At 52.4% G+C, this 27,988-nt stretch overlaps 2 protein-coding genes across 2 annotated transcripts in view; one reads left to right on the forward strand and one right to left on the reverse strand.

The window, feature by feature from the left end:
• hydin (HYDIN axonemal central pair apparatus protein) overlaps positions 1–20,145 on the reverse strand; it is a 20,279-nt gene extending 134 nt beyond the window's left edge. Inside the window, exons 1-45 of the mRNA XM_047033447.1 lie at positions 20,068–20,145; positions 19,807–19,932; positions 19,265–19,384; positions 19,035–19,169; positions 18,724–18,923; positions 18,475–18,599; positions 16,873–17,074; positions 16,248–16,431; positions 16,058–16,157; positions 15,692–15,810; positions 15,188–15,411; positions 14,795–14,862; positions 14,113–14,351; positions 13,906–14,006; positions 13,115–13,250; positions 12,402–12,566; positions 12,058–12,212; positions 11,493–11,729; positions 11,197–11,413; positions 10,765–10,908; positions 10,528–10,671; positions 9,918–10,231; positions 9,504–9,605; positions 9,057–9,267; positions 8,559–8,768; positions 7,936–8,070; positions 7,287–7,461; positions 7,006–7,130; positions 6,661–6,785; positions 6,166–6,302; positions 5,909–6,036; positions 5,632–5,826; positions 5,320–5,460; positions 4,870–5,109; positions 4,555–4,684; positions 4,284–4,442; positions 3,323–3,487; positions 3,034–3,207; positions 2,730–2,911; positions 2,454–2,564; positions 2,087–2,270; positions 1,785–1,926; positions 1,024–1,189; positions 576–791; positions 5–460 (exon numbers count right to left, since the gene is read on the reverse strand). Of these exons, the coding sequence (XP_046889403.1) occupies positions 5–460; positions 576–791; positions 1,024–1,189; positions 1,785–1,926; positions 2,087–2,270; positions 2,454–2,564; positions 2,730–2,911; positions 3,034–3,207; positions 3,323–3,487; positions 4,284–4,442; positions 4,555–4,684; positions 4,870–5,109; positions 5,320–5,460; positions 5,632–5,826; positions 5,909–6,036; positions 6,166–6,302; positions 6,661–6,785; positions 7,006–7,130; positions 7,287–7,461; positions 7,936–8,070; positions 8,559–8,768; positions 9,057–9,267; positions 9,504–9,605; positions 9,918–10,231; positions 10,528–10,671; positions 10,765–10,908; positions 11,197–11,413; positions 11,493–11,729; positions 12,058–12,212; positions 12,402–12,566; positions 13,115–13,250; positions 13,906–14,006; positions 14,113–14,351; positions 14,795–14,862; positions 15,188–15,411; positions 15,692–15,810; positions 16,058–16,157; positions 16,248–16,431; positions 16,873–17,074; positions 18,475–18,599; positions 18,724–18,923; positions 19,035–19,169; positions 19,265–19,384; positions 19,807–19,932; positions 20,068–20,145 (7,542 nt within the window). The remainder of the gene's footprint in view (positions 1–4; positions 461–575; positions 792–1,023; positions 1,190–1,784; positions 1,927–2,086; positions 2,271–2,453; positions 2,565–2,729; positions 2,912–3,033; positions 3,208–3,322; positions 3,488–4,283; positions 4,443–4,554; positions 4,685–4,869; positions 5,110–5,319; positions 5,461–5,631; positions 5,827–5,908; positions 6,037–6,165; positions 6,303–6,660; positions 6,786–7,005; positions 7,131–7,286; positions 7,462–7,935; positions 8,071–8,558; positions 8,769–9,056; positions 9,268–9,503; positions 9,606–9,917; positions 10,232–10,527; positions 10,672–10,764; positions 10,909–11,196; positions 11,414–11,492; positions 11,730–12,057; positions 12,213–12,401; positions 12,567–13,114; positions 13,251–13,905; positions 14,007–14,112; positions 14,352–14,794; positions 14,863–15,187; positions 15,412–15,691; positions 15,811–16,057; positions 16,158–16,247; positions 16,432–16,872; positions 17,075–18,474; positions 18,600–18,723; positions 18,924–19,034; positions 19,170–19,264; positions 19,385–19,806; positions 19,933–20,067) is intronic.
• A 1,944-nt stretch (positions 20,146–22,089) lies between these two features.
• pnp6 (purine nucleoside phosphorylase 6) lies at positions 22,090–27,613 on the forward strand. Its single transcript, XM_047034289.1, has 6 exons — positions 22,090–22,297; positions 24,373–24,542; positions 24,869–24,972; positions 25,795–25,970; positions 26,212–26,402; positions 26,580–27,613. Exons 1-6 carry the CDS (start codon positions 22,269–22,271, stop codon positions 26,774–26,776), a joined length of 867 nt encoding a protein of 288 aa, XP_046890245.1. The 5' UTR covers positions 22,090–22,268; the 3' UTR covers positions 26,777–27,613.
• Positions 27,614–27,988: the final 375 nt, after the last annotated feature.

The raw sequence follows: 27,988 nt of genomic DNA on the forward strand, positions 1-27,988 counted from the left end.
GGACCTGTTCCGCGGAGGGCAGCCTGAGGCCGCTGAGAAGCTGAGCGACGCCGGGCTGCTCCGGGTCGCTCACAGACAGCAGGAGGTGGGGGATGGCCTCGGAGGAGACCGGCTCCCTGTCCGCCCCCGCCTCGCTGTCCTCCCCGGGCAGGGTGGCCTGACTGGGCACCGGGGACAGCAGCTTGGCGTCCACGACGTCGGCCTTCTGCTTCTCCTTCTCCTGGCGCTCCCTCTCCTTCTCCACCTTCTCCTTCTCGCGCTCCTTCTTGGACTTCTTGCCGGAGGGCGGCTGCCTCTCGGGGGCGGGCTCCTCCGTGTCTGGGGCCGCCTCCTCGGGGAGGAAGGGCAGGGCCAGCAGGCCCTGGGCGCGGTCCCAGTACTGCAGGATGTGCAGCAGGTGAGGCTGGCTCTGCTCGTACACGCGGAACCTGGCCTGCAGGCCGAGGAGCTCCTCGCTGGACTGCGGGGGAGGAGCCGTGTCAGCGTCACGCGTCGACATGCAGTCCCACTACTCGGCACTCTAATCGTATGCGTGTGTGTCCTGTGTGTGTGTGTGTGTGTATGCAGTGACCTACAGGTTCTGCCTCCGGGTCGTCTCCGGGCAGTGGGGACTCCTCCAGCCCTCCTGGCTTCCCCTCTCTGGGCCGCCTCTTCCTCTGCGCCTCTTCGCCCTCTCTGCTGCCCTCTAGGGGGGAGTCCTTGCACTCCTTCCCCTCCGCGCAGGAGGACATCTTCTTCATGTCCTTCACAGAGTGCTCCAGCTTGGTGTCTGAGCGCAGGGCAGTGGCCGACTACAACAGACCAGAGAGACAGACTGACTGGATTTGGGTGAGAGTTGCATTAAGGTTAGATGTTAGGGGTTAGGGACTTGACTGGCTGACTGGCTGACTAACTGAAAGACTGACTAACTGAAAGGCGACTGATTGGCTGACTGGCTGACAGACTAGCTGGCTGACTGGCTGAAAGATAGACTGAATGGCTGAGTGTGCTTAGTGTTTGTGTGTGTGTGTGTGTGTGTCAGACCTGCTTCCCTCCCAGCTGGCTCTTCTTCCCAGAGGAGTCGGTCTCTTTAGGAGGCTCCTTCTTGCCTTTCTTGTTCTTCCTCTTCATCTCCTCCTCTTCTCTCAGTCGGTCCATCTCCTCCTGGTGCCTCCTCTCGTCCTGCTCCCACTCCGCCCGCTCCTGTTCCCTGCACCGTGGATTTACAGCTTACAGTAACATTCATGCTGGACTGTGTGTGTGTGCGTGTCTGTGTGTGTGTCCGTATGTGTGTGTGAGTGATTGAGTGGGTGTCTCTGTGAGTGTGTGTGTCTATATGAATGTGAGTGTGTGTGTGTGTGTGTGTGTGTGTGAGTGTGTGAGTGATTGACTGGATGTCTCTGTGAGTGTGTGTGTGTGTGTGTGTGTGTGCGTGTGTGTGTGAGTGATTGACTGGGTGTCTCTGTGTCTCTGTGTGTGTGTGTGTGTGTGTGCGGGTGTGTGTGTGTGTGTGTGTGAGTGATTGACTGGGTGTCTCTGTGTGTGTGCGTGTGTCTCTGTGTGTGTGTGTGTGTGTGTGCGTGCGTGTGTGTGTGTGTGCGTGCGTGTGTGTGTGTGTCTCTGTGTGTGTGTGTGTGTGTGTGTGTGTGTGTGTGTGTGCGTGTGTGTGTGCGTGCGTGTGTGTGCGTGTGCGTGTGTGTGTGTGTGTGAGTGATTGACTGGGTGTCTCTGTGTGTGTGGGTGTGTGTGTCTCTGTGTGTGTGTGTGTGTGTTTCTGTGTGTGTGTGTGTGTGTGTGTGTGGTACCTCCGTCTGCGTTCCCTCAGGGCTGCCAGCTGTCTGAGGTGGATGCTCTCCTTCTCCTGCTCTGGCAGAGCGTCATACTCCTCCTCGTCCATCTCCTGCAGGTGCTGCTTCTCCCTGTCAGCCTGCTCCCTCTGAGATGCCTCTGCACACACACACACACACTCATTTACTTCCATTCAAAGTCGTGTTCTCCCTAACCCCTAACGTAATTCTAAACCTTCACTGTCTACTAGTTAAACAATACCACAGCTGTCTAGATCTGGGTTTGTGTGTGTGTGTGTGTGTGAGTGTGTGTGTGTTACCCTCTGCATCTCTCTGGGCCCTCTCCCTGGCTCTGAAGGCAGGGTAGGAGTTGTGCAGGTCCACCAGGTAGATGTGCTGCCGGTTGTTGAAGGCCTTCAGGACCACCAGCAGGGTGCTGCTCAGCGATCGACCGTACGCCGTCTCCAAGCCGTCAATCACAACGCCACGGTGACAGTCGCTCAGCTGGTCGCCAGGACAACACAGCTCAGGAGACAGAATGTTTTGGGGTGTAGTATGGTGTCTGTGTGTGTCTTTGCCAGTGTGTTTGTGTCTGTGACTGTGCCAATGTGTGTGTTCCTGTGTTTGTGTGTGTTCCAGTGTGTGTGTGTGTGTGTTCCTGTGTGTGTGTTCCTGTGTGTGTGTCACCTGTAGTCTCTCTGCCAGGATGTCCTCCAGTATGTGTTCAGGGAGGCAGCAGCTCATCAGCCCCAGCTCTGCCAGCTGACTCTCACTGGCACTGAGCTGACGCTGCCCAGCCTGCACACACACACACACACACACATATACACACAAATACACACCCACACACATACACAAAAATACAGACAATTAACAATTGTTAAAGCTCCATCTACAATTCCTTGTGATACTGCAGTGTGTGTGTGTGTGTGTGTGTGTGTGTGTGTGCGTGCGTGGACGCACCAGAGAAGGTAGGGTGGGCTGTGAGCCGTCGGCCCTCCTGCCCAGCAGGCTGTTCTTGTTGCGTGTGGAGAGGGAGGAGGAGGGGCCCTGGGGCTCACTGGCCTGGCTGCCCTCTGCTGTGTGTCTGGCCACCGCCTCCACACTCAGACCTGCTGCTGCACTCAGCTCCCCTGCTACCTGGGCTACACACACACACACACATATTATATACACACACACACACAAGCACACAATAAACGCATCCACCCAATGAACCCAGCTCTGTGACCCGTGCTGTGCAGCTGTCAGGACGAGGCCTACTCACCGGCCTCCTCCCGTCTCCTCTGAGCGCGCTCCACGGCGGCGCGGGCGCACAGCTCCCTGGCCTGCAGGCAGGTGGGCGTGGCCCCGCTGCAGACGGCCTCCTGCAGCACGGCGTCCAGGCTCAGACACGCCCCTCCGTACCGCCGGGCCAGCGCCACCGCCGCTGACGTCTTCCCTGGCACACACACACGCCCGCCAAGACACACACATTGACATCCCAAACGCCAATCGTGTTCACGCGACTCATTTCGGCCTCCAGGCTCCGCCCCGGCGAGGGGGGGCGTGTCTACCTGAGAGGGGCGCTCCGTGTACGACGAGGGCGATGCTGCGGCGGTTGCGTGCGGCCAGGGCCTCGGGGGACAGGTCGATGCCCATGTGGCGAGCGATGGCCCTGGACACGGGGTTGTCCTCCAGCTGGCCCACGCTGCTGCCCCCCTCACTGTCCTCCTTCAGCTCTGGTACCACACATCAGCACCACATCAGCACCACATCAGCACAGCATCAGCACCACATCAGCACCGCATCAGCACCACATCAGCACCGCATCAGCATCACATCAGCACCACATCAGCACCACATCAGCACCACATCAGCACCACATCAGCACCACATCAGCACCACATCAGCATCACATCAGCACCACATCAGCACCACATCAGCACCACATCAGCACCACATCAGCACCACATCAGCACAGCATCAGCACCACATCAGCACCACATCAGCACCACATCAGCATCACATCAGCACCACATCAGCACCACATCAGCACCACATCAGCACCACATCAGCACCACATCAGCACAGCATCAGCACCACATCAGCACCACATCAGCACCACATCAGCACAGCATCAGCACCACATCAGCACCACATCAGCACCACATCAGCATCACATCAGCACCACATCAGCACCACATCAGCACAACATCAGCACAGCATCAGCACAGCATCAGCACCACATCAGCACCACATCAGCACCACATCAGCACCGCATCAGCACCACATCAGCACCACATCAGCACCACATCAGCACCACATCAGCATCACATCAGCACCACATCAGCACCACATCAGCACAGCATCAGCACAGCATCAGCACCACATCAGCACAACATCAGCACCACATCAGCACAGCATCAGCACAGCATCAGCACAGCATCAGCACAACATCGCGCGCAACGTACGACGCCAACACAAACAGCCCCCGTAGGCCGTCAGCGTCAAGTGCAGCTCTGGGGGCGGGGCTACCTGCTCCACATGGAGTCCCTTCCTTGGAGGGCGGAGCCCTCCCGAACTCCTCCCTCTCCTCCTCCTGGGATTGGTCGGCCGGCGTGACGGCTAGCTCCTCCTCTTGGCCCTCCCCCCCCCCTGTTGAGTCAGGGGAGTCCTGGTCCTTGGGGCCAGATTCTGGATGGAGCAGCCAGACACACACACAAGGTCATGTCAGAGTCCAATCAGATCAGCCCCCTCCTCTTTCTGGGGGGTTTCTGGAAAGCAGCATGTGTGTGTGTGTGTGTACCAGGCTCGGCTGGGTCAGTGTGGTGCTCCCTGTAGTGCTGCAGCAGCTCAGGGGGCAGGGTGTCTCCAGCGGACCGTGGGGGCAGCAGCAGGATGTTCTGCTCGTCGTAGCCCTTCATCACCCGGAGAATCTAGACACGCGCGCACGCACACACAAACACCTCCAAATTTGGTCCCGTCAAAAATCCAGTTGTCCCTAACCCCTAACCTTAACCACAACTCTCACTCTAACCCTTAATGAACCTTGACCTTATCCCCAAACCTTAACCATAACCATAACCCTTTACTGTCCGATCACCCCTTTCAATGGCGTTACCTTCTCCTCCTCCAGGTACTGCTTGTCGAAATCCAGGGAGTAGAACTCGATGGGGAAGGGGCAGGGGTTCCTGACCAGCAGCTGGGCCCCCTGGCCGGCGCTGAGGGGCAGGGTGGGGCCCAGCTCCAGCTTGGAGGACGACCAGTCCAGCCGGGGCTCGTCCCCCTCGCCCTGCACCTGCAGCCCCGCCCGCTTGCTGCTCTGCTGCACACACACCACCAGCCGCTGGCTGTATGCACGCTACACACACACACACACACACACGAAGAGCGCACACAGACGCGCACACAGCACATACACACATACACAGAACACACAACAAGGTGAGCCAAATATACGCAAGGAAGCTTGTGACAACTACGAGTGGCATTAAGACTGGAATACAGAAAAGCAGTGTTAACCAGCCTCAACACTAACACTACCCCCCCAGCTCCAGAGCCTGGTCCTTACCCCCTCCACAGGGCTGAACTTGACCTGGACGTTGACTCTGTCTCCAGGGTAGAGCAGGCCAGCCGAGGGCAGCATCTCAAACACCACCGCAGACGGCCTCTTCTCCTTCCTTCTCAGGTGCAGGGGCAGGTGCTTGTCCAGCTGAACGCACACACGCACATACACACACACAGACACACACACGTACACACACAGACACACACACAAATGCGCACACACACACACACATTTGACTCCCCTCAAACAAGAGCCTCTTCTTTTTGGGACCTTCTGAGTGCGTGCAGGAGCGGTGCATGCTGGGTAGTGTAGTACCTTGACTCTGGGGCGCTCCTCCTCAGCGATGCTCCACTGGCAGGGCACCGGCTCCGGGTTGGACAGCTGCACGGTGCGCACCTGGCACATCCCGCACTGCACGCGGTCAAACCGCAGCGTATCCGTGGAAACCACCAGGGAGGGCATCGTGGCGACGGCACGCAGAATCACCTGCACCGTAGGGCCCCCGGCCACCTGCCCATCAAACACAGCAGCCAATCAGAGCAGGCATGTCAAGGCAGACTGATTTGTGGTTGGTCCCCGGGGATGTGTCTACCTGGATGGGCAGGACACAGCTGACGGCCCCCAGGTCCAGGTTGGCTCCTCGGGGGTCAAACTTCACCTCGAACGTCTCGGTCTTACAGTACGGAAGGTTCTTCACTCTGTCCAGCTCTGTGCTGAAGCCTGGAGGCACAAAACAACATCCCATGCATGAACACACACCCAGGACACACATACACACACGCTCACACACACACAGGGCCAGACCCAGGGTGAGAGGTGTCAAGTCAAGTTTCAGGGGTCAGGGGTCACCTGTGCCTGTGAGGGGGCGTCGGTCAGCGCGGAGGGACACAGCGGCAGGCCCGGTGTTGGTCACCTTGACGATGTGGGTGGGAACCGTCCCATGGATGACGAAGCCAAAGTCCAGCAGGTACTCAGGCAGGAGGAACCTGCACAGAGCAGGAGGCTGGTCACGCCCTGCAGCTAACAATGTGTCTCGGATGTACAACAGGGCTACGGTTGGGTCGTGTGTGTTAGTATGTGAGAGTGTGTGTGTCCTGTATGAGCGCGTGTGTGTGTGTGTATGAGTGTGTGTCCTGTATGAGCGTGTGTGTGTGTGTGTCCTGTATGAGCGCGTGTGTGTGTGTGTATGAGTGTGTGTCCTGTATGAGCGTGTGTGTGTGTGTGTCCTGTATGAGCGTGTGTGTGTGTGTGTATGAGTGTGTGTCCTGTGTGCGTGAGGGTGTGAATCTTGGGTGTGTGCGACAGCGTGTCCTGCGCGTGTGCGGTAAGGACCAAGGCGGGTACCTGTTGAGCTTCTTGCGCCACCTGCTGATGGAGCAGCTGGCCTGGCTGTCCTCCTGGCTCCAGCCCACAGCAGCCTGCTCCTCCACCAGCAGTCTCTCCACCTCCATCTGCAGCAGGCCGTCATACTGCTCTCACACACAACACACACACACACACAGACAGACAGACACGCGTATGAACACACAAATATAAACACACAGACACACCTCCAAACACAGGAACACGCACGGGGCAGACAGACAGACAGACAGACAGACAGACAGACAGACAGACAGACAGACACAGCTGTCTCCTTTAGAGGCTGCAGTGAGAGAGCAGAGTGGAGAGGTGTGGGGTGCTGCTGACCGTGGGGATGTAGTCTTGGTCGGGCAGCAGGGCTTCTGCTGTAGCGGGCCTGCTCTCCTCTGCTGCCCTCTCCTCCTCCAGCACCCCTCTGGCCCTCCTCAGCACCTCACTGTACCTGTCCTCGTCTGCAGGACACACACGCACACGCACGCACAGTACACATCGACTCAGTCAACTACTGTAATATAGAGTCACACGAGTCTACACAACAGACACACGCACACACTTTGTAAAGAGTTTGAGACAGTCAGTTGGAATGTGCGTGTGTGTGTGTGAGGTACCAAGATGTCGGGGCAGGTCCATACAGAGGCGAGGGAAGACCCCCTCCCCTGTGACAGAGATGTTCTCCGGCTGGTAGAAGGCCACCTGCAGCTGGAAGCTCTTGAGGAACACCTCCGGGACCCCAGGAAGGTAACACACACGCAGGGTCTGGGAGGAACCAGCCTCCACGTAGCCCTGACACACACACACACACGCACATGAACACAAAGTCACATATATACTCACACTCATACATTGGTGCCATAGAGTCAGTTAAACAAGCCAGATTCTGTATGTATGTGTCTGGATGAGCGTGTGTGTCTGCATGTCTGTGTGTGTGTGTGTGTGTGTGTGTGTGTGTGTGTGTGTGTGTGTGTGTGTGTGTGTGTCTGTATGGATGTTTATGTGTGTGCGTGTGTGTGTGTGTGTGTGTGTCTGTATGTCTATGTGTATGTGTGTGGGTGTGTGTCTGTATGTCTGTGTGTGTGTGTGTGTGTCTGTATGGATGTCTATGTGTGTGCGCGTGTGTGTGTGTCTGTATGTCTGTGTGTGTGTGTGTGTCTGCATGTCTGTGTGTGTGTGTCTGTATGTCTGTGTGTGTATGTGTGTCTGTATGTCTGTGTGTGTATGTGTGTGTGTGTGTCAGTATGGATGTGTGTGTGTCCTGACCGAGGCTGGGAGGACGAGGGGCTGGCCAGGCTGGGGGTCTTCAGGGTTCAGTTCCTCCTGCAGGTTGCTGAACTGGAAGCCCACCCTGCCTGTGTTGGTAAGGGTCATCTCTGCCTCGGCAACATGGTCAAACAGCTGCAGCACACACACACACACACAGGTACACACACAAACACAGGTAAATACACATCCATAGAAAACCAGGGCATCCATAGAAGATCCATAGAAAATTACTAAATGTAAACACATATACACTCACAGATACACACACTAACGCTCAGGTACACACATGCACACGCGCACACACACACACACGATACAGAAGCAGACACACAGACACACAGACACGCAGACAGACAGGCAGACAGACAGACAGACAAGACAGAACGAGGCAGGGAGAGAAATGGATCCGACAAATGGATCTGTCAGATTGCTGATGGGGCAGGAATGCCTTTTTGCTGACTCTCTCGTTCACTAATCAAAATCAATAAGTCCTTGCAGACTATCAATGTTAAGAGACAGGATGTGTTGCATACACAAACAGGAGCAGAGAAGACATCTCATCCTGCACCATCATCAGTGGGCTAGGCTTTCTCCTCTCACACAAGGAATGTCAATCCTACCTGGAGCCCAAAGTCCAGGTGTCTGGTGTCCAGGCTGTAGGCGACCAATGAGGCCTCCCCTTTGAGGGTGATGTCATAGGTGGGCCCCTCCTCCACCTCGCACAGCGCCATCACCTCCGCCCGGACGTGGGCGTGGCCGTAGAAGGAGAAGGTGACGAGCTGGCTCTGGCCTGGCTGCAGCAGCCCGTAGATGGGCAGGATGTCAAACACCTGGACACACACGTCAGGTCCGAGTTTATTTGTCGAGGCCGTTTCGCTTCACAGGGCTTCACATACGCCTGGAGCACTTCAGCCCAGCTAAACCCCAGCTAAAGACGAGGAGAAACTCCCAGTGAAACTCCGGAAGTTCGAAAATAAGATGAAGAGCGAAAGAAACCTTGGGAGGAGGGATTCAGCAAGGGACCCCCCCTCTTCCAGAGACGGCGGGTGACACAAAGAGGTCACACGTCAACAGTGACACAATGTCAGGCACATGCATAGGAGGGTGCGTGCCCGTACCTCTTCCACACCGACGCTGTAGGGGGTGTTGAGGGTGGTCAACTGGGCGAGGGGTGAATGTCTTCCCCCTGGGAAGATGCGGGGGGCGGGGGGAGAGGAGGAGGGAGAGGGGGTCTCCTTTGGGGACCCCCCTCCTTCCTTGGTGTCATATTCCAGGTCGGTTTTCTCCGTCTCGCCCTCGTCTAAGGACAGCTGGGAACCGTCACCCTTCCTACAACAGGGAGACCGTGTCAGAGCCAAACAGAGGATCACCTGGCAGACACTCGGACATCCACTAAGCCACCGCACACAGCAGCCATCGGAGGGCAGTGTTGTCTGTGTCGAGCCCCCCAAAAACAACATCCAGTCATTACAGACTTCGTTATGTGTGTGTGTGTGTGTGTGAGTGTTTCGGCCATACTGGCCGTATGTGACTGGGCGTCCAGATGACTGACAAGGCTTCCAGACCTGTTAGAATCCACACGGATGTCATCGCTTGTCTTTTTGGACCAATCAGGTCGCACATCTCTCTCCTCCTCCCGCCCTTCCTTCTCCTGCTGCCCAGAGAACCTGGAGGAGTGGAGAGGTTCCACCACATCAGAGCCCACCAGTACCCAGACACAGAGAGAGCAAGAGAGAAGAGAGAGTGGTGTACCTGATGGCTAATGCTGGTCCACCAGAAAGAGGGAGAGAGAGAGAGAGAGAGAGAGAGAGAGAGAGAGAGAGAGAGAGAGAGAGAGAGAGAGAGAAAGAGAGAGAGAGAGAGAGAGAGAGAGAGAGAGAGAGAGAGAGAGAGAGAGAGAGAGAGAGAGAGAGAGAGTGAGTGAGAGAGAAAGAGAGAGATGTAGAAGAGCCAAGAGAGACAAGAGACCTGATGTGTACCTGATGGCGTAGCGGTGCTGGTCCACCAGGAAGGCCCAGCGGTAGGCCACGGCCAGCGGGGAGCTGTTGGTCATGGTGAGCTGCCGCTGGCTCTCCGTGTGGTTGAGCACGCAGCCAAAGTCCAGGCCGGTGCTGGAGAAGAGCAGGTTGGGGAAGTGGACCTCGCCCCGCAGCCCCACCGAGTCCTGCCGCGGGTGCTCCCGGTACTGCACGCGCAGCTCCTCCTCCGCCACGCGTGACACGCGGTCCTCCCGGTACGACGGCTCGAAGCGCACCCACAGCTCGGCCTGCATGTTCACCCCCATCACCAGGCTCTGGGACGCAACGACAAGACCCACGGACCCCTCTCACATCACTGCACCGCGACACGGGTTATCGATGTGAGGCGAGAGGGTGAGGGAGAGGAGAGAGAGAAGGAGGGAAGAAAAGAGGGGAAAGGCTGAGGAATGGAGGGAGAGAGAGAAGAGGAGGGAGAAGGGAGAAGACCAGGGAAAAGAAGGAGAGAGGGGGAGGAGAGGGAGAGAGGAGAGGGGGAGGAGAGAAAGGACGGGCGAGAGAGGAGGCTGGGAGGAGAAAAGTGAAAGAACGGGGAGAGGGCTGGATCAGAGACCTTGGAGGTGACAGGATTGGAGTCGTTCTGCCAGCCACACAGTCCAAAAGGCTTGGCCAGCGAGAGCTCCAGGGAGAGGGGCAGGGACGACACGTTCCGCAGGATTAGCTTCTGGTACTGGGGGGCCAAACTCACTCCTGGGGCCTGTACACACACACACACACAAACATACGTTTGAAGGGTGTGCCCTGTTCCCCGGTGGTTCGTACAGGTTGGTGTGAGAGGGATGCACCCGACCTTCTCCAGGTAGAAGTTGAGCTGCTGGGAGGAGATGTGGACAACGGGAGCCACAAAGCTGCAGGTCACGTCCACCGCCAGGATGCGCTCCGTCCCACTCTGGTGGCCCAGGATGGCGTGACACACCAGGCGCTCCCGCACCAGCTGGGAGACACACACACACACATTCAAGTGATGTCATTTGTGCTTGGTTCAGGTGTCTGTCTGTGTGTGTGTGTGTGTGTGTGTGTGTGGTGTGTGTGTGTGTGTGTGTGTGTGTGAGAGAGAGAGAGAGAGAGAGAGAGAGAGAGAGAGAGAGAGAGAGAGAGAGAGAGAGAGAGAGAGAGAGAGAGAGAGAGAGAAGAGAGAAAAGAGAAAAGACTGAATGTAAGCAGGTAGAGAAGAAGAAAGTTAGAGAGAGAGAGAAAGAGAGAGAGGGAGGTAGAGGATGACCTTGGGGCTGTCTAAGGAGCCCTCCAACACGATGTCAGCAGAGTGTCCGGGGGCTAGCTCCATGCGGGGGGGGCTGATGCTGAACACGGGGCCAGGGCCCCTGGACTCTCGTGAGCCCTTGCGAGCGAACACAGGAAACCCCTCGCTGGTCCAGTACAGCTGGTGAGAACGCCGGCCACGATTGGTCAGTCTGAGGTGGTACTGACACGGCCCAGAGCTGCAACACACAACACGGTCTCACTAAGAAACAACCACAGACATACACACACACACACACACACATGGGGCCAGCCCACCTGAAGTGGGCCCCTAGGTCCAGGCTAGGGGCGAAGGGTCGGTCTGTGACGATGGTGGTGCCGGTCCCCTTGGCCAGCAGGGAGATGCGGTGTGGCTGTCTGTCTTGGACCAGCAGCAGCAGGTGGTCGTGGAAGCGCAGGGTGTCGTCCAGGTGGGCCACCACACTCAGCTCCAGCTGGCTCCCTGGAGACACCCTGCCCTCGCTGGGCTCCACCCTCCACAGAGACCTGCTGCGGGCCCTGCTGACACACACACACATACATACACACACGCGCACACACATATATACGTACACACACACAAGCACACAAGCACACACAGACACACCGTACAGCTTAGTGGGCCTGAAAGTGCTTCATGAGACTGTTCAGGCTCTGAGGGTAGTGAGTGTAGGAGGAGCCAGTGACAGGGAGGGAGGGAGGGAGGGAGGGAGGGAGGGAGGGAGGGGAGGGAGGGAGGGAGGGAGGGAGGGAGGGAGGGAGGGAGGGAGGGAGGGAGGGAGGGAGGGAGGGAGGGAGGGAGGGAGGGAGGGAGGGAGGGAGGAGTTCCATCTCCACAAAACCCACCATCTGTGCTGAGAAGAGCGCTGGGATGGGAGACTCGTTACACAGCTGCAGGGTTCTAGAAACATCCGTCAACACTGGAATGGAGCCAAAGTCGAGATGTGTGGTCGCAACGAGCACCTCAGGACCCTTCCCAATACAGGACAGCAACACCTCCTGCAAAACCACAACAGGCCCGGGGTGACACACACACATATACTGTATATATACAAACACATACATATATTTATACACAAACATGCACAAACACACACGTGTACACACATACACACACACACATACAAACAGTACATAGACAGACACAGTATGCATGTGCACACGTGACACACACACACACACACTGACCAGAGGGGGCTCGGTCCTGCCAAACACAGCGATGAGAGCGGTGTGCTGCAGCCGCCCCACAGCCTTGGCCTGCAGGACCAGGGGGATCTCCACAGCGCTGCCAGGCTGCACCACCCCTCTGGGATGGGCGCTGGAGTACACCAGCGCCGGCCTCTCCTCGTAATCCTGCACACACACACACACAATTACACAGAGGTGCCAACATTTACACATATATACCGTGACCTATGCTCTTTTGTAAAGGTCTCTCTTGGAAGTCGCTTTGGATAAAAGCGTCTGCTAAATGCATAAATGTAAATGTAAATTTAAATATACGTATATAACTGCTCAGATGGCTGAGCGGTTAGGGAGTCGGGCTATTAATCAGAAGGTTGTTGGTTCGATGACGTCGTGTCCTTGGGCAAGGCACTTCACCCTACTTGCCTCGGGGAGAATGTCCCTGCACTTACTGTGAGTCGCTCTGGATAAGAGTTTCTGCTAAATGACTAAATGTGAATGTAAATAAACACATACACACAAACACAATTACACAAATACTGAAAGTTAGACAGGCTAAGGGTAAGGCTAAGATATGTAAGGGTTAAGGCAAAATTGGCGTTGAGCATTGATTGAAAGTAATGGAGGCGGCAGTGGTTGCCAAGGTTGGGTGTGTCAAAGCCCTCGAGGTTTAAGAGTCAGTTAGACGAGCCAGAATGTTTGGCAGGGAGTCACACCTGGAAGAGGAGGCCATAGCAGGCTGGGAGGTCACTGTTGTTGGTAAGCTTCAACATCTGCTCGTATGGGTAACCAAGGAAACATCCGTGGTACTCTAGCAATGAGGTTTCCACGACAACCTCAGGCACGACGCACCTACGAAGCCAGAAAACATCAGCAACATGCAGGTGGTCATTTTTGTGCTTGTGTGTGTGAACTGAGGATGTGTGTTTGTGTGTGTCTGGGGGGAGTGTTTCCTCTATGTTGATTGCCGCCACGGCTACATTTCTGCCGCCCGGGGTAACAGAAATAAGGTTGTCAATCAGCAGAGATTGTTAGAGTAGAATAGTGGATTTATTGTTATTATTTGCTACAGAATGCTTAGCCTATATGTCAAGATTAAATGAAGCAGACTTTAGAGTGGCCTTCCTTAATCGATAGGCTAGGCTACTGACCATTTACAATAAGTTGTTACGTCAATTATTAATCGGCAGCATTTATGCCATTTAGAACATGCTTTATGAGTGGACGGGGTATCTTTACGTAGCCTAACCTTAGTGCTTTAGAGGAAATAGGACGAAGATGAGTGCAATATTACATTAGCTATTAGACAGTAGACTATGACATTAACCTACTCCAAAATATAGTGAACTTCGTTTCAGCTGGGGGGGGGATGTTGTTCAGACAGACCTGCCCCTACTGCTAAAATAAAATCCTAAATGAAACACTGTGGAGGTGTGACCTGGTTGTGTGTGTGTGTGTGTGTATGTGTATGTGTGTGTGTGTGTGTGTGTGTGTGAGGCGTCTGGACCTGGCTGTGATGGGCAGGGCCAGCACCTCCTCCCCCACTCCCTCCACATCCACCACCAGTGCCAGACGGTAGCTCCGCACCCTGTTAGAACACAGTGTCACCTACACACACACACACACACAGTGTCAGAATAAAACCATGACGTCAAACATTCCTTGGTATGTGTACTCCAGTGGTGAGTCCCCCAGCCTCTGGTGTGTACTGTACCTGAATGGACATGTGGCCCTGGGGCCTCACCATGCCAGAGCGGGGGCTGAGGCTGAACTCTGCCGGCCTGCTGCCCTCGCCGCCGCTGCTGCACGGCCAGTCCGCCCGGGACAGGTCGGCCACCTGGGAGACGCTGGTCACGCTGGGGGCTCCGTCGCCGTCCCCGGGGACACGCAGGGCAAACGCCATGGGAACCAGGGAGGTGTTACTGAGGCTGCAGGTCAGGGTGTGAGGGAAGCCTGGAGGGCAGGCAGAGAGACATGTAGACAGACAGAGGAAAATAAGAGAGAGAGAGAGGGTTAGGTGCAACACACAGAGAGAGAGGGATTGAGAATGACATATAGACACACAGAGAGAGAGTGATAGAGAATGAGATAGAGACACACAGAGAGACACAGAGAGAGTGATAGAGAATGAGATAGAGACACAGGGAGACACAGAGAGAGAAAGAGTGAGAGAGAGAGGGAGACAGAGAGAGAGGGAGGGAGAAGAGAGAGAGAGTGTGAGGGGGGAGAGAGAGAGATAGAAAGAGAGAGAGAGAGAGAGAGAGAGAGAGAGAGAGAGAGAGAGAGAGAGAGAGAGAGAGAGAGAGAGAACACAAGCAGGACATAGGCAGGAGAGGCCGTGGTGTCGTTGCAGGTTGTCCAGTCAGGACAGCAGCATGTTGGGATGTCAGACTCACCAAAAGACACGTCTCCAAATGTGAGCTCGGGGATGCTGAAGTGGAAGGTGGGGCCCATCACACGCCCCCTGGAAGAAACATCACGATGAAGGTGAGGCGCCACAGCTGACGTTAAGGAGGAAGTGGAGGAGGAAGTGGAGGAGGAAGTGGAGGAGGAAGTGGAAGAGGAGGAAGTGGAGGAGGAAGTGGAGGAGGAAGTGGAGGAGGAAGTTGAGGATGGAGGGTTAAGGTTAGTGTTGAGGATGAAGTGGAAGATGAGGAGGTATGGGAGGAGGTATCTACCTGAAGGTGGGGAGTTATGAAACACAGCAGAAGCTGAGAGTGACGTTTAAGGATGAAGTGCAGGAGGATGAAGTGGAGGAGGAGGGTTAAGGAGGCGTGTGTGTGAGATACCTGAAGGTGAGGGTCAGGGGCTGAGGGTTTCCAATCACAGTCAAGAGGATTTCCTCTGAGAAGTTTCCCAGGGTGCTGCAGGAGAAGCAGACCTCCAGGGCGTGGCACTTCCCAGGGGGAACCACGCCCTCTGCTGGACAGAAGAAGAAACAGCGGCCGAAGGCTGAACTGGGACCCTCCACACTGTAGGGGGCGGTAATGAGCCCCTGGTTGGACAGCAGCACCTGAAAAAACACACATAGGAATATTTACATGACAACTCAACTGTATCGTGTCTGAGGTCAGTCAGTTGCATAAGTGGGGTATGATCGGTGCCCAGGTCAGGTTCGAAGGCCTGTGTAGGATCAGATGATAATTCAAATGCATTTAGCAGACGCTTTCATCTTAAGCAGCTTTCGTTTGAACCTGCTTTCATCTTGATCTGCTGTCGGGCGCTCTAACCACCGAGCCGTACCCTCCCACCCTCTCGTCACACTTCAGACAGGACCTTCCACACTGCTGTACCTCATAGCTGTGCTTGGAGCCCACAAAGATGTTGCCCATGTCGAGGAGGACAAAGTTGGACTGGAGTTTGGGGCCGACCCCCTCCCCCTTGATCCTTAAAGGCAGGCGAGACTCGCGACCTACAGGGAGGGATGGAGGGAGGGAGGGAGGGAGGGAGGGATGGAGGGAGGGAGGGAGGGAGGGAGGGAGGGAGGGAGGGAGGGAGGGAGGGAGGGAGGGAGGGAGGGAGGGAGGGAGGGAGGGAGGGAGGAAGGGAGGGAGGGAGGGAGGGAGGAAGGGAGGGAGGGGAACATGTTGCAGTGAAACGGGGTCAAAGCTGCTCGTAAAAACCTCCTGTCCGCATCAACGCCGCACGTCAACAAACACCTGTGACGTCGCAGTAGAGCGTGAGCTGGTAAGTGGTGGCCTCCCGTGGTTTGAAGATGATGCTGATGTCTGCGGAGGAGTTGGGCCAGATGTCTCCCTCCTAGACAAACACAAAACACCTCGTCAGTTCCCGGACCAGGCTCCTGAACGGTGCTTCTCCACAACCCCACCGCTGGGCCAGGGAACCCACCAGGGGCTCCACGGTGATGTGGCTGTGTAAGAGAGCCGGGTGGTCCTGGCGCAGCTGCCGGCGTCGCTCCTGGAAGGTTCTGGAGAGCAGAGAGAGGCGGTCTCGCACGGTGGGGTCGGCGTCACACTCGGACAGGAAGTTCTCCATTTCATCCTCCTGCTCCTGGTACAACTCCTTGCACACGCTACGGAGAGGGAGGGAGAGGGAGGGGGAGGGGGAGGGGGAGGGGGAGGGGGAGGGGGAGGGGGAGGGGGAGGGGGAGGGGGGAGGGGGAGGGGGAGAGACAGAGAGAGAGAGAGAGAGAGAGAGAGAGAGAGAGAGAGAGAGAGAGAGAGAGAGAGAGAGAGAAGAGGAAGAGAGAGAGGGAGGGAGGGAGGGATGAAGAAAGAGGAGAGAGGAAGAGACAGAGGAAAGGGAGAGAGAAAGAAAGAAGGAGAGAGAAAGAGAGGGAGAGATAAAGAAAAAGGACAGGGAAGGAACGAGTGGTTGCGTTCATATACGACTACAACGAGTCGGAAGCACTCGACATTCCCGCAAATGCTCTTGAACCTGCTACGGCGGGGAGGGGTGGAGAAGGGGCCGTGGTGAACGCCCGCTCAAGGGCGTCCCCGGAGATGGACCTTACCTGAGCTTGAGCTCCTCCTCCTCTTCCTCGCTGGCGAAGGTGCTCCAGCGGTAGTGCAGCAGCGCGTCGCTCCTGTTGAGGAGGGCCACGGCGCGCTGGCTGGACAGGGACACGAAGGTCCTCTCCACCATGACGGAGCTCCGCTCCAGCCTCACGCTCACGTCTGCTGCCGCGCCGTACAGCCGCAGGAACACGTCCTCCCCTGGACACACACACGCACGCACGCACACACACACATAGATACACATACACACAACCACAGACACACGCATATACATACACGCACATACAGGCACATATACTCACACGCATACGCACACACACACTTACATGCACACACACATGCACACACAAACATACATGCACACACACACACAGTCAAAGTCTGGATGAAAACCTGACCTTGATCATTTCATTACTGTCTTACAACACTGTCCGTGTCTTCAGCGTTGACATCAGGGGTATTGCCATGTTTTACTCACATGATCAGTTGTTCTTACACGATTTTAAGAGCACTTTGTCATCACTTTTTAAAACACTTTTTAAATTGTTGTTAGAGTTCATGTGGATACTGTATGTGTGGTTCATGTGTTGGATCTGAGTCTCACTAAGGTTGAGGTAAGAGAGGGTAAGAAAGAAACCAGTATTGGCACTGTTGTGTAGCCTTGATTCCAACAGGAGGCGCGCCTCTCCAAAGACCCCAACAGGACCAGACTCGTCACTCCCATCAAACCAGAAACAAATAAGACTGGGTAGGGTGCCTGTGTTTTGCCAGACTCAGCTGCGAGTGAAAATGTAAATATCCCCAAACAAGTTTGGTTAGATTCAAATCAGATCTTTGCAGCTGACCCCACTGCTCACCATGACAAATGGCAACATGTCAATTTGAACTCCACAACAAACCTATCCCTCCCTCCCTCTCTCCACTCCCTGCCCAATCTGCTATTCTGACCCCTCTGACACCAGTTCCACCTCCCAAACTGCAGCAGTGACACTGTTTCTCTCTGTGTGGCTCCGTGGTGCAGGCTCCAAGCTGCAGCACTGTCTATGTAGGTCTATTACAGCTTGAGAAGCTTTATGACAGCCAGGGTACTTCAGCAGCGTACACGGCTGTTTAGTGAACCCCGAGGAGAACCCCTGTCTAAAACATACATGAGACAGACAGGGAAAGGTGCTAAATTAAAAATGATTTGCCCCTGATGGGCCCAAAGTGGTCTTTTTAGAGCAGGGTCCATTATAAAAGCTTAATGTTACTGCTGCCCCTCACAAGACCTGAGTGTTATACAGGGAGACAGCTACGCTGCTTGGCAAACACATACACACACGTACGCACACACACAGTCAAGAAAAAACACATTCTGCTCTCATAATACAGTGTCGTGGATGTTGGTGCCACACACTTCTCGTTCTTCCTACCACATCGGCGTGTATTTCCTAATAACAGCTGTCGCCCCCTATTCCCCTCCTTTTCCTCCAGTCTGTGGGTTTGTGAGTGTTTGTGTGTGCTCATACACATGTGCGCGTGTGTGTGTGTGTGTGTGTGTGTGTGTGTGTGTGTGTGTGTGTGTGTGTGTGTGTGTGTGTGTGTGCTATTGGTTTAACCTGTGTGGTAGTGGAGATGCAGGTCTTGGCAGTGGTCTCCAGACGTCTTGGGGAGGAAGTCCACTGACACCTGTATGCTGGCTCCTACTGCCACTGTTCCCAAAGGGGGCGCCACTGAGAAAGGGCTGGACACAATACAGGACACAAGGTCAGAGAGGTGACCCCTAGCAACCCTAAGGTATGTGCATGTGTGTGTGTGTCACCTGTGTGTGAGTGTGTGTCTCACTTTTGTGTGTGTGTGTGTCTCACCTGTGTGTGAGTAGCTGGAACCTGGCTTCTGTGTTGCCTATGTTCCTGACCAGTAAGGTTCGCTGAGCCACGGCCTTCACGGGAGAGACGGGAAAGTGCAGCTGATCGGGGAAATCCAGGACAGCCCTTGCTCCGATCGCCCGAATCGGAACCTCAAACTTCTCCCTCTCTGTCACACAGACGACCCTGTGAAGGTAGTCCTAGCAACACACACACACACACAGAGAAAGTGAAGGGGATGATCTGATCTGATCCCAATTCTAAACACCCAGATAGCGAGGCAGCCAAGCTCCTAACCCCCAGCCCAGTACCTTGTTCTCCTGAGGGGAGAAGAGCACAGTGAAAATGGAGGCCATCCCTGGAGCGACTTTGCTGCCCACATCCACTGGACTGACCACACGGAAGTACAGGGAATCCTCCTCCATGACCTTCACCAGGCGAGGAATCTAAACACACAGATGCACACACACATGTGAGACACACACACACGTTTGGAGACATCCCAGGTTCTCAGCAGCAGAGGGCTGAAGAGCGGAGCTACCTTGTCGTTGTTGCGGAGGGTGAGGGGGATCTGGTAGGTTTTGGAGGGAGAGTAGTTCTGGAAGACGATCTCTGAGGGAAACGGCTGGAACAGAGCTTGGTCCACGTCGACCGAGGAAAACTGACAGGGATGGACAATCACACAGGGATAGTCAATCACACAGGGATAGTCAATCACACAGGGATAGTCACAGGGTCGAATCCAGACATGTCAAGTTGAAACATGACGACATAGTAACTTGAAACGATGAAACTACAAAAACTGTAATACTATCAATTTTGTAAGATAGTTTGTATATTGCATGTATATTGCGTGGAGAAAAAAACTGTGCAGCAGTGATATTAGTCATTCTGCCGTGTGCAGATAAACTGACAAACTGTAGCTCCACTGCTGAAGATACATCTGAGATAGCTTCAGTGTTTGTCTCATAGTGAATCTTGAAATGCCAGTCTTTGAAAGTCAAGATATTTGCTAAATGTTCTTAGACTTGGACCTGGCCTGCTAGGTTGGGTATTTTAGAGGGTGGTCTTGCTAGCTTTTACCTTCTGATGTGTGGTCTCGCTCATGTCCAGAAGTTCCAGGATGCGTGGCGGGTGCATGACATGAATGCTGGCCAGCTTCTCCTCTGTGGACAGGGACGTCTCATGGGCAAACTCAGACGGAAGCATCTGGAATAGGACAGCGTTACATCACTACAGGGTGGGATCCCCCAGATTTCTGCCCCCCCCCTCCCCCCAGGACTTTCTGACTTCAGCCAAAAATGTTACATGAAGCTGAGAGCTGGTGAACTGGCATCTTCTTACCTTCCTGGGCCTGTCTTCCCACCCCACTAGTTTGGGGTTCCGTGGGGCAACTACTTTGGTCTTGAGCCCCTCTGGCATTTTCATGGGCGGCCTTGGCAGGGCACCATCACCAGCATGATATGGCTGAACTTTGGAAGTTGGCATTATAGACAGTTGGCTCCTCCTTGTTTAACCTAATCTAGAAACGCATTAAATCCGGATGGATATCAGCAGAACCGTTCAACGTCCACCAATTTATGTTCAACCAGAAATTGTATTAACTATGAATGTCATCTAACTAGCTAGCGTTAAGTATAGAAAACATTAGTGCTAGCTCCAACTAACTTTAGTCTAGGTGACTGAGCTTGCTAAAACAGCGAAAGTTATTTCAAAACATTTACACTCAGACATACCTCTTTCTTAATGTATTAATGAACAATGTAAACTATTAACTAACACACTTACAGATAGTCATTCTTAGTTTTAGTTGACTAGTAGCTGATAGCTAACTAGCGAAAGTGCTTTAATTTGAGTTGACTGTTTCTCTCTCGTGCACCTTGTTTGCGATTTGAAGCTTGGTCGTTGCCTTAGGAACGACTCTCCAATAAACTGCGTCCTCATTGGTTCCGGGCACCCGACGCCTCCCTGCAGGCACAGCCTCTCAGCGCTCTTTTCTGCTTACAGGCGATCAATACACAGTAGGCCTATTTATTCATTTAGCAGGTCACGCTTTTATCTAAAGCGACTTACAAGAAAGAGCTTTACAAAAAGCTCTGCATAGATCAATGATCATAAACAACGAGAGACAAAAACATTGCGGGAAGCCATGAAACATACCAACATTGTGAAAAGCAAATAAGTACCAATGGGTAGAACCAGAAGTCGTTAAACAGATTACAATTAAACAACATGCTCCTCGAAAGTGCTAGTCTACCTGGAGGAAAGCAGGCAACAATAATTAGCAGCGAGTAGCCTAGGCTACAAGTAGGCTAGGCTACGTGTAGTTAAATCAGTTAGGTCTACCTAACCAACAAGTGCAAGTCCCTCAATAAGTGTCATTGTGTTCCTGGAGGAAATAAATCACATCAGATTCAAAATCTTTCGTACCGTTGTAGCCTACTCCCGGACCGTCTTTAGCCTTTTCTTAAAGGTGGAGAGACAGTCAGTAGCCTATCTCTGATTAAGGTGGGGAGATGATTCTATTCCGCTTTGGGGGACCAGACAGAATTGAGCTTGGGTATGGAGCGGGCGCTCTTGAGAGGTGGGACCACCAGACGGTTGTCAGAAGAAGACCGTATAGGTGGCGAGGGGTATAAGTCTGGACGAGAGACTGGATGTAGTCAGGTGCAGTCCCGTTCACCGCTCGGAAGGTCAGAAGCTATAGCTACCACTGTAACTTTACATCGCATTGGAAGGAGTAGGCCTACTAGCCCTAACTGTCCGCTCTCTGGGATTTTTGTCGGCTTGCCTCACTCACTCGAACAAACATCAGTCCAGGCACATATTTGGGCAAGTTATATGTCTGTTTTGTTAGTATAGCTACCTATTGGAAGCTGTTGGAACTTATAGGCCTAGGCTACTACTATTTTGTGGTATGGTCTTCGGACCAGGCCTACGTGGTAGTGTATCAGTTGTATTTCTCACCGTTTTTTCCCGACTCCCAATCACCCAAATTAAAACTGATTTATTGAGGTCTGATTGTGGTCTGGGCGAGACTAAGATTCCTGAAGACATAGTTGGAAAGTAGCCAGGGTCAAGCCTATAGGCTACTGGGCTACTGCCTACTTGCATTGTTCTGCTGATGTGGACGTTGGTCTTAAGCTTTCAAGTTATATATACGATGAATAAAATAAAAAATGCCAGTAACTGTTTTTAATTGGCCTATGAAGATAATGAAATTCGTATATGCATGCGATTATCTCGTTGCTAGGCCTGATGAGTTATGCTACTTTGTTCCCAGGGCGCTGTCAGTGTCATTCCTCCGGGATCAGTGCGCGGGTCAGCGAGCGAGCCAGTCTGTTAGAAAATGTGATGTGACAGCTAGACCAGCTTTTTCAAAGGGACCGCAACTCTACAGACTCCGCCTACATCGTCGGACACCCACCGACCACGTCAGACGCAATAGCCTATGTGACCTCGTCCGTGTGATACGGTTTAGGCTACAACCAACCCGTCTCTGTCGGCGAGCTGTGTCGAACTGCGGAATTAAAACCGCTTCAGCTATGGATGCTTCAGCCTTCGGCAAGTGCAGGTAAGATACCGGGGTATAGAAAGTAAACAATCGTGTTAATTTAATGTTGTCTTCGCTATAATGTAGGCAGTGCTTAACTATTAAGTAGCCGTCTGAAGGACGGTCTCTATGACAGTATGATACCTGATTGAGCTCAAATATCTAGATTATCAGATCGCTATGGCAACAACCAATGTGGATCAAACAAGCCTATGAGCATATGTCCGTTCTAGGCAAAATAGGTAGGCCATCAATAAACATCATATCCTACGTTTTATCATCTTCCGTAGGCTATGTATAAAACATACACGTCAAATACATGCTTATTTTGAAGGACAATAAAGAATGCTATCTGTTCACAAATCACCAATTGCCAAATGTTCTGTGTTAATTTATATAATTAATATTATGTAAGACGTGGTCTCAGTTACTGTGTTAAACGTTTGGAAAGATTCACTGAATTGTCTACACAGATAGCTTGCGCAAGCTATTTTCTAGGCACTGACTATCCTGCCGATATATAGCCAACTAGAGCCATTGTGCTCGTGCACCAGTAACCGTGCGTGCGCAGCCTGCTAATGAAAAAGCGCTGATCCCAGCACCACGGACAGCTCCACCAGGCCCCACATCAGCCAATCAGCTTGCGATTCTTTCTCTCACAACTACTCGCTTTTACAAACCTCCCCAGTGTTGTCGCACAGCACAGAAATCATAACAGTTCGGTTGCTCATCTTCTATAAAACAAGATTTCAACAGAATACGTTTCTGTTCAAAGTATGAAATATGTTTAACTGACATCAAAGTGCAATAGATTTATACCAACATTGATCATAAGGTTCAGAATCAAACTTTACTGCAGAAGTTTTATGGTGACTTATAAGATAAGATACGATACTTTTATTCGCCCTACAATGGGGACATTCGGGCATTACAGCTGTAAACTAACGAGTGTAGCCGTTAATGACAGACATGGTCACTGAAATACATCAACTGCTCAGCTGGTAATGGCACTCTCTGATCCCGTTCACTCCTCTGACACACAGAGGAGTGAACGGGATCAGAGAGTGCCATTACCAGCTGTGCTGGTTGCTAAGATATGTTACTAAGACTACCTCTTCACAAGGAAAAGCATTGTTGGCATGTTTCTGTTGCTTAGGTGATTTTAGTAGAACTGTAAAACTGCAGAGTTTACTGTAAATACTTGGGCAAGACCACACCAGTGTCTATGAATAACAAACATCCCAAGTCTTCCCGGAGTTCCGGGAGTGTCAAGCATTTTAATAGCGACTGCCGGATTTACATTTATTTATATTCATTTAGCAGACGCTTTTATCCAAAGCGACTTCCAAGAGAGAGCTTTACAAAAGTGCATAGGTCAATGATCATGTCCAACGACATAGCCCCAAAAACATTGCAGGTAGCCAAAATATAAGGCACACATTGTGAAAAGCAAATAAGTGCCAATGGGAAGGAACATAAGTGCATGCAGTTAAACAAGTTACAATTAAACAACATGTACCTAAAAGTGCAAGAGTGTACCTGTAGGAAACCAAGCAACAATAATATAATTCAAAGCGAATACGAAGTTGAATCAGTTACAACCCACCAACAAGAGAACAAGTCCCTCAATAAGAGTTATTTTCCGGAAGGAGGGCTTCACATACGCCCATAGAACTGCCCCTCAACCAACCTAAACCCTCAAGGAAGACAAGGAAAAACTCCCCAAAAAACTCACTGCAGGAGAAAAAATGGAAGTAACCTTGGGAGGAGCAATTCAGTGAGGGATCCCCTCCTCCAGAGACGGTTGGTGAAAGAGAGGAACAGAACACAGGCTTAACATAGTCATACAGCAGGGAAGTGTCAATGGGTTTGAAACACGGCGGGACGAGATAAACAAGTCTAAGAAGACGATAGTTCTTCAACTCCTTTTGTTTTTACTACCCACCCTGTTAAAGAAATTACCCCTGTGTGAAGTATCTTTGAGTAGGCTATCTAGAAAAGCGCCATACATATTTTACGTTGCCTTATTATTATGATATTACAGTCACAGGACCGTTCAGCACGAGGACTGATGGGATTCTTTGTTTTTGTTACAGTTACAGTTATGAGGACTACCGCGAGACGGCAGACTGGCTGCTGGCCAACACACAGCTACGCCCCAAGGTAGCCATCATCTGTGGCTCGGGCCTGGGGGGCCTGGCAGATCTGTTGGAGAACAGGAACGTATTTCCTTATACGGACATCCCTCGCTTCCCCCACAGCACAGGTTAGCGTTTTGTGTCATCATTAGCTGCCCTGCGTCAACAACCAGCACCTTGAGCTGTCTATGTTGTCATCCCTGTGTTCTCAACCCTCTTGGTGTGTTTGAACTGTTTGTTGAGTGTGAACCCTGTATTAACACTGTGTTGACTGTGAACCCTGTGTTAACACTGTGTTGAGTGGGAATCCTGTATTAACACTGTGTTGAGTGTGAACTCTGCACTAACGCTGTGTTGAGTGTGAACTCTGCATTAACGCTGTGTTGAGTGTGAACCCTGTATTGACGCTGTGTTGAGGGTGAACTCTGCATTAACGCTGTGTGTTGTGCGGCAGTGGAGGGCCACGCGGGCAAGCTGGTGTTTGGGGAGTTGGAGGGGCGCCAGTGTGTTTGCATGCAGGGCCGCTTCCACTTCTATGAGGGCTACAACATCGCCACGGTGAGCACTCTGGAAGCACGGCACAGCTGGGCTCACCCCAAACAGATCCCGTACCATGCTGTCTGGCCTCCTAAACCCTGGTTAACCTTTGATCGTGAATGTTTCTTTCCTGTAATGAATCAGCCATGGCTAGATTGATTACAGATGAATGGCTCAAGAAATACTTGGGACCTGGGTAAATATTACAGATCATGAAGAGCGGATGTAACTGTTTTGCGAGTTTTGTTTATTTGTTTTTCACAGAATTGTAAATTGAAAGTATAGCATGAGGGGCCCCAGCTAGCTCACTGGGTAGAATGTTAACAATTTCTGCATGTCTTCCTCTCACCCACAATGGGGACATTCGGGCATTACAGCTGTAAACTAACGAGTGTAGCCGTTAATGACAGACATGGTCACTGAAATACATCAACTGCTCAGTTAGTCTTTCTTTAGTTAGTCTCTCTCTCTCTCTCTCTCTCTCTCTCTCTCTCTCTCTCTCTCTCTCTCTCTCTCTCACACATTTCCTTTGTGTCGAACTGCCACAGTCCAAGAAGGCTTTAAATGTATCTAGGGTAACAGTAAAAGGGTAGCATGAACCAAAACATACTTTCTAAAGTCCACCACAGATTTCTTCTTTTTATAAATGTTTATCAGCCCAACACCCTCCCTAAAACCCACCAGACTGTTGAGAGGCACTGTTGGTCCAACTCCACAGATGACACATTCTCACATTTAGTTTTTCCTTGTTCTTACATTCTTATGTTCTCAAGTTCTCAAGTTCTCATGTTCTCATGTTCTCATGTTCTCATGTTCTCATGTTCTCATGTTCTCTGTCTCCAGGTGACATATCCAGTGCGTGTGTTCTTCCTGCTGGGGGTGGAGACTCTGATAGTGACCAACGCTGCTGGAGGTCTGAACTCCAGCTTCAACGTGGGCGACATCATGCTGATCAGAGACCACATCAACATGCCAGGCTTCGCCGGCCAGAACCCTCTCTGTGGTCACAACGATGAGAGGTGAGCCGACCGCATCTTCAAACACTGGATTCATGGATAGATGTTTGTATGCTGTGCTGATGAAGCACATGTAAACTGCTCTGTGTTCGCTTCATAGATCTTGGGTTCTTTGTGGTATTGCTGTACTGCATTACACTGTATTTGTGACTGTGTATGTGTGTGTATATGTGGCGGTGCGTGTGTGTGTGTCTGCCTGGTGTGTGTGTCTGTGCATGGTGTGCATGCGTGCGTGTGCGTCTAGGTTTGGCGTTCGTTTCCCCTGCATGTCTGATGCGTACGACCGTGAGCTGGGCACCATGGCCCGGAGGACAGCGGAGGAACAGGGTTGTGGCTCCTTCCTCCAACAGGGCGTCTACTGCATGCTGGCAGGGCCCACCTTCGAGACCATCGCTGAGTGTCGTGCTCTGCAGGTCCTGGGGGCCGATGCTGTGGGTTAGTATGGGACCACCGGAGCATGAGCACAGCCACATACTGACAGAAGCACAGCACAGCACTAACCCCCCCCCCCCCCCCCTCTGTTTCCACTTCTTCCTCCCGTACCTCCCTTCCACTCCTGCTCCCTCCTGCCCCCCTCCCTCCCTCCCCCCCTCCCTCCCCCCCACCTTCCAGGTATGAGCACGGTACCCGAGGTGGTGGTGGCGCGTCACTGCGGCATGCGCGTGCTGGGCTTCTCCCTCATCACCAATAAGGTGGTGACGGACTACGACAGCCAGCAGAAGGCCAACCACCAGGAGGTGCTGCAGACCACTGAGATGAGGGCCAAGGACCTGCAGAGGCTGGTCAGACACATGGTGGGCCAGTTATAGACCTTGTTCACTGGGCTGGACCAGAATACTTAGTGGTCTGAACTAAATTAACAATCTGGACTGGACCATGTCTGGCCATGGCCCTTCATACAGGCCGTATTGATCGCGTGAAGATGAATGTATTTAGAGTTTTAGCAGAGTTCAGATAAATGGGAAATTGTGTAATGGATTAGTCGTTTTTGTGATGACAGGGTAGAGTCAAGATGAGGGATTACTCAGATCAGGGTGCTGGAAGAAGAGGAGAGTGGCCAGTGAAAGACGGCTTTGTGGGCATGCCTAAAGTAGCACACTGCATGGATTGGCCCAAACATTAACATAACGAGGCTAGTACAATACATGTGGAATATGCCTCGGTGAGAGAAAAACTCCTTACCACAGAGAAGCTGAATGTACCTCAGGGAGCAGGGATAGCATGTTTTAGAAAGGGACATTCCGGTCTTACATGCCTTGGTTCTGATTAAGAATCATGGTTTATTATTGCCTATAAACAATGGTGGCATTGATTTCATATTTTTATAATTATATTTTATTAAATGTCAATCGTATGAACAAATGGGAAGTATAAGATTAATATCTGATTTATGAGAGTTTATCTAAAATATTAAAACGTCCTAGGGGTTATTTTAATATCCATGTGTTGATGTATGTTGAAGGGATGTCATGTGTTCACCTGTCACAAAGTTCACACAATGTCTTCAGAAAGTGACTGTAGCTGAAAGGAACAGATGGAAGAGTTATTATTATTATTATCTGGGCTTTATCTTAAGATGCTGTACAAACACATCATTCTCAATCAAGGCTGTGGTTTCCTGTGTGTTATGTATACGTCATTCTGAAATAAAACCACAAATACCATGTACAATATCTGCTCTACTGTTGTGAGTGACACACACAAACACACACACACAGCATTGGACCACCACAAGTCTCAATCTACCTACACATGTGACACACATAGGGAAGACAGAACACATGCCAATGCACAGATCCTTTGAAATTAGCTGAATAAGTAACAGCATAGCAGTGGCTCTCCCCTACCTTCTGGATCATTCATGAGCTAAGCGGCCACACGAAGGTGGGGCTGGGATGAAATATTAACAGTGAGGCAGAAATAGATGAGAATCTCCTCCGGGCTTGTCTCCAGGACACAGGAAACTACCGAGAGAAGATGGATGGGAGGAGTGACGAAGGAGAGGAAAACAGCAGCGTGGA

This window comes from Hypomesus transpacificus, chromosome 14 (genome assembly GCF_021917145.1).
Source record: "Hypomesus transpacificus isolate Combined female chromosome 14, fHypTra1, whole genome shotgun sequence".
NCBI lineage: Eukaryota > Metazoa > Chordata > Actinopteri > Osmeriformes > Osmeridae > Hypomesus > Hypomesus transpacificus.